This window comes from Leptodactylus fuscus, chromosome 4 (genome assembly GCF_031893055.1).
Source record: "Leptodactylus fuscus isolate aLepFus1 chromosome 4, aLepFus1.hap2, whole genome shotgun sequence".
Lineage (NCBI taxonomy): Eukaryota > Metazoa > Chordata > Amphibia > Anura > Leptodactylidae > Leptodactylus > Leptodactylus fuscus.
This window is the reverse complement of record NC_134268.1, coordinates 158158400-158170493: the sequence shown is the minus strand read 5'-3', so window position 1 is coordinate 158170493 and position 12094 is coordinate 158158400. Positions and strand designations below refer to the sequence as shown.

Here is a 12094-nt window from a genome sequence, read left to right as displayed (position 1 = left end):
CCCCTCGGTCACATCTGCATTCAGTATTCAGGAGTCCACATGGGGATCCCCGAACAGAATACCAAATGCATTGTCAAGCGGTGTGCAGTGAAAGCACACGGACCCCATGGACTATAATGGGGTCCGTGTGCTCTCCGCGCAGTGTCCGCACAGAACATGCGGACAGAAAGGTACTTCGTAATCTACTTTCATGTCCGCATGATTTGTGTGGGCAGTGCGCGGAGAGCACACGGACCCCATTATAGTCTATGGGGTCCATGCGCTTTCAGTGCACACCGCTTGCCAATGCGTTTGGTATTCCATTCAGGGGGGTCTCCATGTGGACTCTCCGAACGGATTACCAAACACAGATGTGAACGAAGGCTAAAAGTGCGGTAATTAAAAACTAGGAAAGGAACTTCTGTTTGGGTAAGTTAATGGAAACTATTGGCTGCCATATTGTGCTTGTTCTACCTTTTCACAGCTGTCTGTAGCAGAGAGCGTAAGGGGAACAGTCTATGTAGGACTATGTAGGTATTTTGCTTTTGTATTCTGCATATAGTATGTTGTAGAGCAGAAGGAGTGATATGGCTTTTTAGAATAACTTGTCATATATATTCAAATCCTTGGTCGTCCTTGGACTTAGAAGTCATATGGGTGGTCCTACTCGGTGATGGACAGTTATTGTATGTACCTTAATACAGGAAAATCACTGGTCACGTAACTGCTGAAAATAGATGTAATGCATTCATGACATGTAATACTAATAAGTAACCCTTACTAACTTATATATCAATATGCTCATATCCTCCAGCTCTATAATATGTTGTCTGAGGATTGCACTGAAGATGAATATAACATATTCCTTTTTTTTGGCAAGCATATATTTCTTGGTTTAGATTCCTTTCTCTGCTTGTGAAATATAATTAATAAATAACAATAATGTACCAATAAAAGCATGGGGGTATGAAACATGACACAATGCATGCTCTGCCCTAAAATATTATTTTTTCACAATTACAGCGTTAGACATTTCTAGCTCTTAATAAATCATTTCTGTTTCACATAAGTCGTCTTTTATGAAAATGCTGCGATAAAGCAGTTTATACAAAGTGCGCTTTGTTTCGGTCAATTATAATCAGCACGTGTAAAGTTTCAGCTTAGAAAAATCCAAAATAATACTTTTAATAAAAATACCTTAATTATATTGTATAAAACAAATTTTAACCAACACCTCATGACGGTTCCATTTCAGTGCGCAAAATACAATTGTAATTGCATGTTATTGTGAAAAGATTCAATTAGAAACGTTTTAATGCACATACACATTGATATTTCCTTAACATAATAGAACTGATTTGCATGTAATTGGTAAGTACGGCTTGAGTACTGGAGAAAAAGAAATTTATTGTTGCCAAATTCCAGGATAGGATTTTTTTTATTTTTAAGACTCTATGAACACAAAGAGATTTATTGGTAATGTACAAGGGTGTGTGAATTCATGAGTCAACGTAAAGAGTACAAATTGTGCTTCATTTCTGAAAATGGTATGAGTATCTTGATAAATTTAGGATATCTTTCTATACATGTTAGACACTTTTTCTTGCACCACATCATACAGTAGCCTAACATGCAACACTTAGGGTGGTAAAGCACCCCCTCAATGCAGCAGAATTTGTGCCCGGCCCAAAAAACGGTTTCCCAGTAGAGAGCCTATATATGGACACTGGAGGTTTGCTTTTAAAATTTAGAATGGGTCATAAAACTGACCGCCAAGAAGCCGTCCCCTATGCAGTTTCTTTGGGGAATAGGCTGTAGACCAAGCAGGTGGACACGAGTGCAAATGTGAACTCCCCTAAGGCCCTACACGGGGAGCGGAAGGGCGGATTTTGCCACCGACAGTCGCGACTTTTCCCTCCAGAGTATGCTCAAATGACTGGGCCGACTCCGGAGGTTGCTACCACAAGGCGTATGCTGCGGCTCAACGAACTGCAGAATCTGCCTGAAGAAAGGGCAGCTCGCTTCTTTTTTCTGCTAGTGGCATGACCACCATTGTGAGGGGGCGGATTATGACGTGGATTCCGCGCCATAAGCCGCCCCCTCTGTGCCCGTGTGAACGGGCCCTTAGGCACACTTAGATCTTGGAGCCGTATGTGGGCACCACTGTACTTGTCGCCTACAGTTAGTAAAGATAACAATAGGAATAAACTTGATGCCTTTAGAACTGAATTAATAACTCACTCCAAGATACCGTATATACTCGAGTATAAGCTGGTCCGAATATAAGCCGAGGCCCCTAATTTTAACACAAAAAACTGGGAAAACTTATTGACTCGAGTATAAGCCGAGGGGGGGAAATGCAGCAGCTACTGGAAAATTTCAAAAATTAAAATGGTCGGAGTTTTTGGGTGCAGTAGGTGCTGGGGAAGGGGAGGGGGTGTTTTGGTTGTCTGTCTGCCCCTTCCCTGAGCTTGAGGACTGTTTTTTCTTCCCCCACTTGGAATTCAGTCTGGCTGAATATAGGGTATCTGCAGTGCTCCCTTCCCGATGAAACAGGAGCACTGCAGATCCCCTATATTCAGTAGACCAGGCACTTTCAGACACAGGTTACCTAATGTGTATGTGTTTTGCAGTAATTTTCTACTATTGTATGTATTCTAGGGAACATGAGAGTGATTTAGAACTTTTTTTTTTTTTTTTTGCTGCACTGTTTTATGGGAGATTCTCTACATTGATATTGTGGCTGGTCATAGAAACCCCCCCCCCCTCCCCGAGGGGGGCTTTTTCAGCTCAAACACTGGGCTGAAAAATTCGGCTTATACTCGAGTATATACGGTAAGCTTATTCGAATATAATTCAGTTCAGAATGACTCAGTCTATGACAAACTATCAAAAATGTTTAAAACAGTAGACTGTGTTTGTGGTGCATTGTAAAACTTAGTGCCACCCAATAAACTAGTGCCACAAAATAACAAATATCACATGTTAACATTGCCAGTCCCGCATCATATTTAGTAACTTTGCACCGCACAACCAGGAAGATTTCCTGCTAATGGTGTATTCTTAAAATGTACTACCCGATAATCTCATACCAATAGTATGGTTGGAATGAGACTATGCATTGGCATGTATCCAAGAAAGGTTTCTCATACAACAAACCCCATATTGGTATGTATGCATTTTCAATATAAACCGTTAACCAATATTTAGTTTGATCATATCTCCCAAATTATCATTATCCACACTCATTGTATATAGACATAACCTCTAGGAATCTTTATGTGTGACAATTCAATTGAGGCAATAAAACAAGGAAAGAAATCCATCCAATACACAAAGTCTTAACCAAAGGAAACTGCACATATTCCGTACATTCTTTATGATTCCCAGAACAATCCTAACCCTGTATATATAGTATATACCTTATATATGTGTTTTGTATCTTAATCTAAATAACCTCTCATTTCTTCTGTAGTTTTTACTGTCTGGACATATCTTTCATCCACCTGTATTTAGTATTTAGTTATTTTGCTTACTTGTATAGTGACAACATATTCCGCAGCACTTTGCAGACATTTTTGGTCACTGTCCCATATAGGGTTCAGCTTTTAAACGTTTTATACCCAAAATGTTAGTTATAAACAGTTGCAGCAATTTTTACCTCCAAAGTGCTGATGCCTATTACAATAATTACAAACACTTTACATGTACGTACAATTGTCTAGATTTCACCACACAACTAGCAATGGAGTCCTCACTCTACAGCACCAAGAACTCACCTTCTTATATTGTGTGAAAATCATGAGATAATCGAACTGACTGCAATTGCCTGGGGGTAGGGGCAACTGCTGTACCTGCACCCCTCACTATAAGACACCATTTCTGACACTGGACACCCACAAGTAAGGGTCAATATCCGATCATCTCACTCTCTTCTCATTTTGCCATATTTATTCAGTCTAACAGTCATCACAATCACACTATTTCCCACTTCTGACACCAAATGAGTCACATTGTGTTGGATGAATAGCAAAATCTAAATTAACTTTAGTAGGTCTGAATTATATGGAAGGCAAATATGGTACAATCCCTGTGCCTTTTATTACCTTGGAGGCCTCTATAACCCACCTTCACTGACAGCAATTGTGTGATCTTATCCAGCAAAGCAAATAGTTTGACCATACATGCATGTGGCTCTTTCTTTTGAAATCTAAATCTGGCTGCACCCTTTCACAGGATTAGTTGACCATCTCACATGTATGGGACCTTCAGACACTCGCCCCAGTGCACAGTCCTTTCATTTGGATTTTTTTTCTCCTTTTTTTTGCATATAAGGGAGCTACTAGCTTGGTTGCCTCCATAACTCCCATAGACTACAGTGGAGGGGGCCACGCTTATGTGCTGCCACCTGTCCTATATATAGCTGTGACTAGCTGGTACCCGCGACTTCGTCTGTGGTGATTGTAGAAGTGGGTATATACAGGCGTGGCTAAGGTTTTTGTAGTGTGTATATGGTTTGGAATATGAAATGTAACTTTGTATCTTGTTTTTGCTATAATTCAGAGAATACGTGAGACTTTTGTGTTGAATGTAATTTGTATGTGAGCTGCTATACGGTGTTGTGAGAAACTTTACATAGTGACTTTGGGACAGAAGTATTTGAAGTTAACCCTTTCCCGCCGATGGCATTTTTTGATTTTCGTTTTTGACTCCCCTCCTTCTAAACCCCATAACTTTTTTATTTCTCCGCTCCCAGAGCCATATGAGGTCTTAATTTTTCCTGGGACAAATTTTTCTTCATGATGCCGCCATTAATTATTCTATATAATGTACTGGGAAGCAGGGAAAAAATTCAGAATGGGGTGGATTTGAAGAAAAAATGCATTTCTGCGCCTTTCTTACGGGCTTTGGTTTTACGGCGTTCACTGTGCAACCAAAATGACATGTCCCCTGTATTGTGTTTCGTTACGATTCCGGGGGTACCAAATTTATATGGTTTTATTTACATTTTGACCCCTTAAAAAAATCCAAAACTGTGTTAAAAAATAATTTTTTGAAAAGTCGCCATATTCCGACAGGCGTAACTTTTTTATACATGCGTGTACGGGGATGTATAGGGCGTCTTTTTTTGCGGGAACGGGTGTACTTTGTAGTTCTACCATTTTCGGGAAATGTTATTGCTTTGATCACTTTTTATTCAAATTTTTAGCAGAATCAAAACAGTGAAAAAATGGCGGTTTGGCACTTTTGACCATTTTTCCCGCTACCACGTTTACCGAACAGGAAAAATATTTGTATAGCTTTGTAGAGCGGGCGATTTAGGACACAGGGATACCTAACTTGTATGTGTTTCACAGTTTTTAACTACTTTTATATGTGTTCTAGGGAAAGGGGGGTGATTTGAATTTTTAATCCTTTTTATTTATTTTTTTATATTTTTTTAACTTTTTTTAAACTTTTTTTTTGCATTTATTAGACCGCCTAGGGGAATTGACATGGGTGGGCGGTGTCGCGGATTGTCAGAGTGGTGGGGGTCGGCAAACATGGCTGCTCCGGAGCGTTAAAGAGCGCCTCCTGGAGTATCATTAAGGTGAGGGGCAAAGTGGTAAAGTATATGTATATGAGATTGTGTGGGGTTAGGGGTGAGGCTGAAGAGGGCAATATGAATTTTGTGGCTTGCTATGGTCCAAAGTGTGTGAGATTGCAGAGATGGTGGTGTGAGTTTGGGTTTTGTGGGGGTCCTGGCACAAACGTATGTGCGCTATTGTGACGAAAAGTAGCCTATTGTTTAATCGAGTGTAATGACTATGTTTGTGGAAAATTTCAGCCAAATCGGTGGAGCGGTTTTTCCGTGATTGAGGAACAAACATCCGAACATGCAAACATCCAAACACACAAACCCACAAACTCACAAACTTTCACATTTATAATATTAATAGGATTTAAGGTGCAAATTATTGTGCAAGGATGTTGGTTTTATATGGTCCTTAAAGGGATCCTATCTTTTAAACACAATTTTATCTCCCTAACATGACGGAATAGCCTTAAGAAAGGCTATTCGTCTCCTACCTTTCCTTTTCTTCTCCACGCCGCCATTCGCCTGCAATCCATTTTTTTCTCGGTATGCAAATGAGCTCTCTTGCAGCACTGGGGGCGGGCCCTAGCACTGAAACGGCACTGGGGGCGTCCCCAATGCTGCCAGAGAGCTCTCCAGCGCCGCCTCCATAATCTTCTGCAATTAGGTCTTCACTGAATCTTCTTCCGGTGGCGTCTTCTTACTTCTAGGCCTAGGGAAATCTGACTGCGCATGCCCACTTCCACAGTATTGTAAGCGGCTATTTTCTCGTGGCCGGCGGGCATGCGCAGTCGGCTTACCCTATGCCTGAGGCCTAGAAGTAGGAAGACGCGACCGGAAGAAGACGTAGTGAAGACCTCGTCGCAGAAGATGATGGAGGAGGCACTGGAGAGCTCTCTGGCAGCATTGGGGACGCCCCCAGTGCTGTTTCAGCGCTAGGGCCCGCCCCCAGTGCTGCAAGAGAGCTCATTTGCATACCGAGAAAAATCGGGATTGCAGGCAAACGGTGGCGCAGAGAAAAAAAGGAAAGGTAGGAGACGAATAGCCTTTCTTATGGCTATTCCAACATGTTAGGGAGATAAAATTGTGTTTAAAAGATAGGATCCCTTTACGCTTCACAAACACAAGCAAATCTTATATAGGAAAATTAACTATATAATTAATCCAACCATGCATGTAAAAAAACTTATTTATAAATCTGTTCTTGCTGTATCGCATATTGCACCTCATTCTGCAAAATAAAATAATTTTTTTGCCTGTTTGCATAGTAATAGACTCCTATAGTCACTCCTTCTCAATGCAACCAAACCAGGTCTTATGTAAATGTCTGGAAGTTATAGTTAATATATGCTGCCATTAATTATTAACAATAAGTTGGTTATTATTCACAACATGAGCTATGTAGATTTTAGTAGCTTATGTTTTGTCGTCCTTCCCTCTCGCTGCATCTCTGCAGTTTCAATGTATAGATTTTTTTTTCTTTGTGTTCAAAATTTTTCCTCTATATCAGAAATATTGAGCATGCAGTTACTATTCAAGTGCTGATACATTGCATTTTTGCTGTCATTTTCTCTGGGGATTTCATATTTAAGATATGTGTGATAACTGATGACATATTTGGTGTTCAGGGGTCCAGTGGTTTAGTTCATTTGAGATCCTGATATTACATAGTTTCTTTCCAGCCCCTATTAATAGAAGCCTGTTGATCTCAATAACTGGTGTATGTATCCTGTATTATAGTGCTGAGCGTCCCTCAATGAGTCATGTGATGTTTCTGAGTCTCTGCTGTTCAGTAACTTTTGTGTGTTCCATAGTTTGGTGTCCAATGGTTTGGATGACCAAGTCCTTGATATGCAATGCTTTTCTGAACATACCTGCCATGTTTTTCTGTATGCGGATAGGTTTAGCTGAGCAAAAAGAGAAATCTAAGGTTAGCAGCATACGACCGTGTTTAACCTGGGAAACTCAGACCATGTGTTAGCCAGATTTAGTGGCTTGAACTTCATGCTGGGAGCAAGACTCCTATCATCCTAGTTATCCATAATGCTAGGAGTCCCTGCCTCCCAGCAACATACTGGCCCATACCAATTACAGGAGTCCTGGAAGTGAGGATATAGTCCCCACAGAGCCCCAATTTCAACATCATCAAGTCTGTCTGGGATTACATGAAGAGACAGAAGGATTTCAGCAAGTCTACATCTATTTGTCTAAGATGTTTGGAACAACCTCTCTGCCGAGTTCCTTCAAATACTGTGTGCATCGGACAACCCTTCTAAACCATATTTTGTTTTGTTGATACATTATATATATATATATATATATATATATATATATATATATATATATATATATTGTAAGCCGATGGCTGGTCAGGTAATGGAGGGGGTGTACGTCTCACCCAGACTACTCAGGTGGGTGAGATGAAAAAACTCCAGGAATGTTTGTTCTCAGCAGACAACTTTCGTCTGCTGAGCATTTTGGTAAATGCTCAGTACTGGGCTGGATTTTTAGGAATGACAGGTAGGATTGGTAGTGGGACCTGTCATTCCACCCCCCTCCAGTCCACACTTTGGGGATGTTCCAGCAGCGACTCAGCTGCAGAGAGTCTCCTCATCAAGGAGGCTTAAGAAGCCAGCTCCAGCAGCAACACTTGGGCAGAGTTTGACTGGAGAGCAGAGAGGTCATATTTTTTGGAGCTGTGTCCTGAATGATTCTACTGGCTTTTTTTGGATTTCTGCTACTCTAGGTGAGGTAACCTATTCCATGTTTAGTTAGAGCCTAGCCGGGCAGGTATTTATTTTTGTATTGTTTCATTTTGTTGCTGCACTACCTTTTTGAGTGAAAATAAACTCTACCTCTGTTTTGGACTAAAAGAAACTGGAATTGTGTGTCTATGCCACCCCACCTAGCAAACCCAGACCCTGACAATATATATATTTTATTTATGTATATATTTTTTAAGGAAAACTGGATTTCCTTGTTTTCTAGCGATCCCAATTGGATATATAGTCATTTTAAACTAAAGCATAACACATAATGGAGAACCATAAGAACAAAACTTAAAATATGACAAAAGTAAACTGACTATACAGGTACCAACTGTGATAAGTGTGCTCTGAAACAAACAACTATATTAATGAAATATATATAATCTTTAGATTAAGTGCCATATCTACCTGCTGGGGCCAGTGGAATTATCCGTTTCTCTGTACGATCCTGAATTATCTGAGACTAGAAGTATATAGTTAGGAAGGCAGAGCTGTTTCATTATAACTGTGTGACAGGAACTGTAGGTTTATCAGTAGTCCATGACAAAAGTTTCTGCCTCCCCCTATGGAACAGGCTATCTACAGGAAGTTAAGGATCTTTGCTTTAATACCTCTACATTCATCTGGTCAGAGTGAGAGGCCCTTACCCTGGTAGAAGAATAGATTTCAGGCTGCATTCACACCAGCATTGGCTATCCGTAAGAAGACTCCGTTCCCCTCTCCGCTTGAAAAATGCTGAGAGAAAAGCACTGCAAGTGCTATAGTCTATGGGGTCCATGGTTTTCAGTGGGTAACTGCTTTTTACGTAAATTAGGTATCCGTTCGGGGGATCCGCAAATGGACTGCCCAAATGGAAACCCGTACGCAGATGTAAACCTAGCCTCAGATAGAAAGGAATAACTAAATAAGGTTATCCTGGTTAGTTAAATATCTTTTGAGTGAATATATAATAAAGTGATTTTTTTTCCTATTCAAGTGTATATAAAAAAAATTGTTTCATATTTGCAGAAAATAAAAGCAATTTGGTTGTCAGGGAGATAGTCTAAAATGTATTTTCTACAAATTATGATGTTGACTTTCCTTTAAACATTGTTTTCTTTTTTGTGTGTTTTACTCAATTAGTTATCTTTTATGCGGAGCGTGAGTGTTTCATCCTCATGATTTGTAATTCATTTTATCTGTAGAAGTTTCTAAAAGTACTAGTGATCTCATAGCAACAGCAAATATTGCATGATGGAGGGAAAGAGCAAATAAGTGTGTTTCAGACCACCTCAGACTCCAGTGGATAATGCCTCTGGGCTGGAGTTAGGGAATTGTAGAAGAAATTGTCCAGCACTAGCAAATGTATCCAATGTAAATCTTTCCAATTTGCTCCCTCACCACCCATATATGCCATGTTGTTATGCATCCAATCGCTGTCCTTAGTGTTATATGGCAGGTGACCACTAAGGCCAGGGATTGACAGCAGCAAAGACTTGGTGCCCTTCAAATATTTATATTTTTATAGATCCTCAGTAGAACTACATGCAGCTTATTTTGTTGGAGATTTTGCAACATTTTTTAGGCCAAAGCCAAGAATGGCTACTAAAAGGAATGGAAAAGATATAGGAGGAACTTATAATCAGTGTCGTAACTAAAATCTTGTGGGCCCTGGTGCAGTCTTTTGTCTGGGGTCCCCTACCTCATCCCTATGGCAAATTTTTAATAGTGATGGTTATGGGTGCTAAGGAGTTTAATCCACCTTAGTGTGGTTAGGGGAATCTGTGAGTCTCCTTGGCTTATGGGCCAGATGAAAGCTGCTTATGATGCCAGTGCTTATGGCCCCCTAAGGCTCCAGGGCTTCTGCACCTTCAAGTTACACCCCTGCTTATAATTCCACCTCCTGTTCAATACACTTCTGGCTTTGGCTCAAAAAAAAAAAAGCAGCAAAATCTGCAATAAAAAAGCCTAATTTCCACAACGTGGGGCCTTAGCCTAAAGGTAATTTCACACATACTGTTCTTTAAGTCACTGTAGTTTTTTATACTGTTTTTTTATCCTAAGCTTTCTTTTGAAACCCCCCCCCCCATAAAAGGTGTAAAGCTACCTAGAATGGTTTCTCTAAATAGCCATACTTGCTAATGAATATGAATATTGAATTAGCTTTATCTATCTGTTATTTCTTTGCATTTCACCTTTTCATTAACATGTGGTTGTATATTTTATATATGCAGGACTGGTCCATCACGTTTCCAACTTGATAGTGGAAACAGCAGCTTTGTATCTGGATGATGACAAAAGTCGGCTGAAAGCTGCTAATGCTCAGCTACTTTCACTGCTTGACGTCCTGCATTGTATTCTGAAATACACATCTGGTGTAGTGCGAGTGGTCATTCAGGTATGAGAAACAGTACATGCTCTACATAAAGATACTTTGTATTCGCTTACATTAGTATTCCATTAGAGTATTCTCCATACAAAGTATACTTTACCAGACAGTCTGCAAATTTAGTGAGATAGAGGAATGATGAAAAATAAAAAGTGACAATAATTCATTGAATGTACTTCAAAAATGTGATTTTTTTCTGTAAAGGAATGATTATTACATCCAGCCTTAACAATGGCAATCAATGTTTCACTGAAGTCAAAGAAAGACCTTTCTGTTTCAGTTTTTGTCTCAAAAATCTTATGCATTTGGACTAAAGTGACCAATGTGGACAAAGTCAAAGTGAGGTTTCTTTTAGATGTCAAAACTCTCTTTTGAGGAAATTTTTAAATGGTTTATTTTTTATTTCATTAATAAGATTTAAAAGAATAATTTTTTTATGTTTTTTTTATTTACCAATTTATGGAATAGAAAACCATGCAATTTTCTATTTGACATGTATTTAAAATTCTCTACTTAAAATCAGGAACAGAAATTCCATTATAAGATGTCTGCAAGAGTTTTGTATTTATTATTGTCTTAGTACTAACACATTCAACAAGGTCCATTGGGAAAGTGATGAGACTCGGGGGGTTTACAGTTGAGCAAAATTGTCTTCCTAGCACAGAACCATAGAAGTCTGTGAAGCTTTGTAGAAATATATTCTTTAACTGGTCCCATAGCTTAACTTTTGGGATGCTCACATCAGTGGTAATGAAATCGTGCACTTCCGACCGGAAAGACTCTTGGTAAGCGTTCTAGGAGTTGCCAACCCCTGTTCTAAACAAATACATTACATCGTAGAAATCTAAATTACTCTAAATATATTTCTAAAGGTGCTATTGACATGAAATTCTCACCATCCTACCACGCATGGAAAGAAATCAAACCATAGATGTCCAGAAATTAAGTTATATGTGATCATGAGAAATGACACTGGGAAAAAAGTATTGAACACGTGAAGAAAGGTGCAAAAAGGTACAAAAAGTCATGGAAAATCCTAACACCATCTGAAATCTATCAGGAATTAGAAAGCAATCCTGCCGCTAATACTAGAAATGTGAGAAATCATATTGGCTGGTTCAACTGATGGCCTATTATAAAGGTTTCTATTTACTAAAGTGCCACACAAGAAACATCTCATGATGGGTAAAGCCAGTGAGCTGTCTTAAGACCTTTACAATCCTAGGGCTAGTTCACATGGGGCAAGAGGGATTGGATTTTGGCGTGAAATTCACCTCAAGATCCGTCCCCTCACAATAGAGGTCTATGTAGACCACTAGCATTCTTTTTTCCGCTAGAGGTTTGTTCCCACTAGAGGAAAAATGAAGCGAGCTGCCCTTTCTTCAGGCGGATTCCATGGCTGAT

The 12094-nt window shown here is 39.6% G+C and overlaps 1 protein-coding gene across 1 annotated transcript in view; it reads left to right on the top strand.

Moving 5' to 3' along the window:
• Nucleotides 1-12094, top strand: part of ULK4 (unc-51 like kinase 4) — a 511681-nt gene that overhangs the window by 328720 nt on the left and 170867 nt on the right. Inside the window, exon 33 of the mRNA XM_075271240.1 lies at nt 10536-10699. Coding sequence (XP_075127341.1) covers nt 10536-10699 — 164 coding nt within the window. The remainder of the gene's footprint in view (nt 1-10535; nt 10700-12094) is intronic.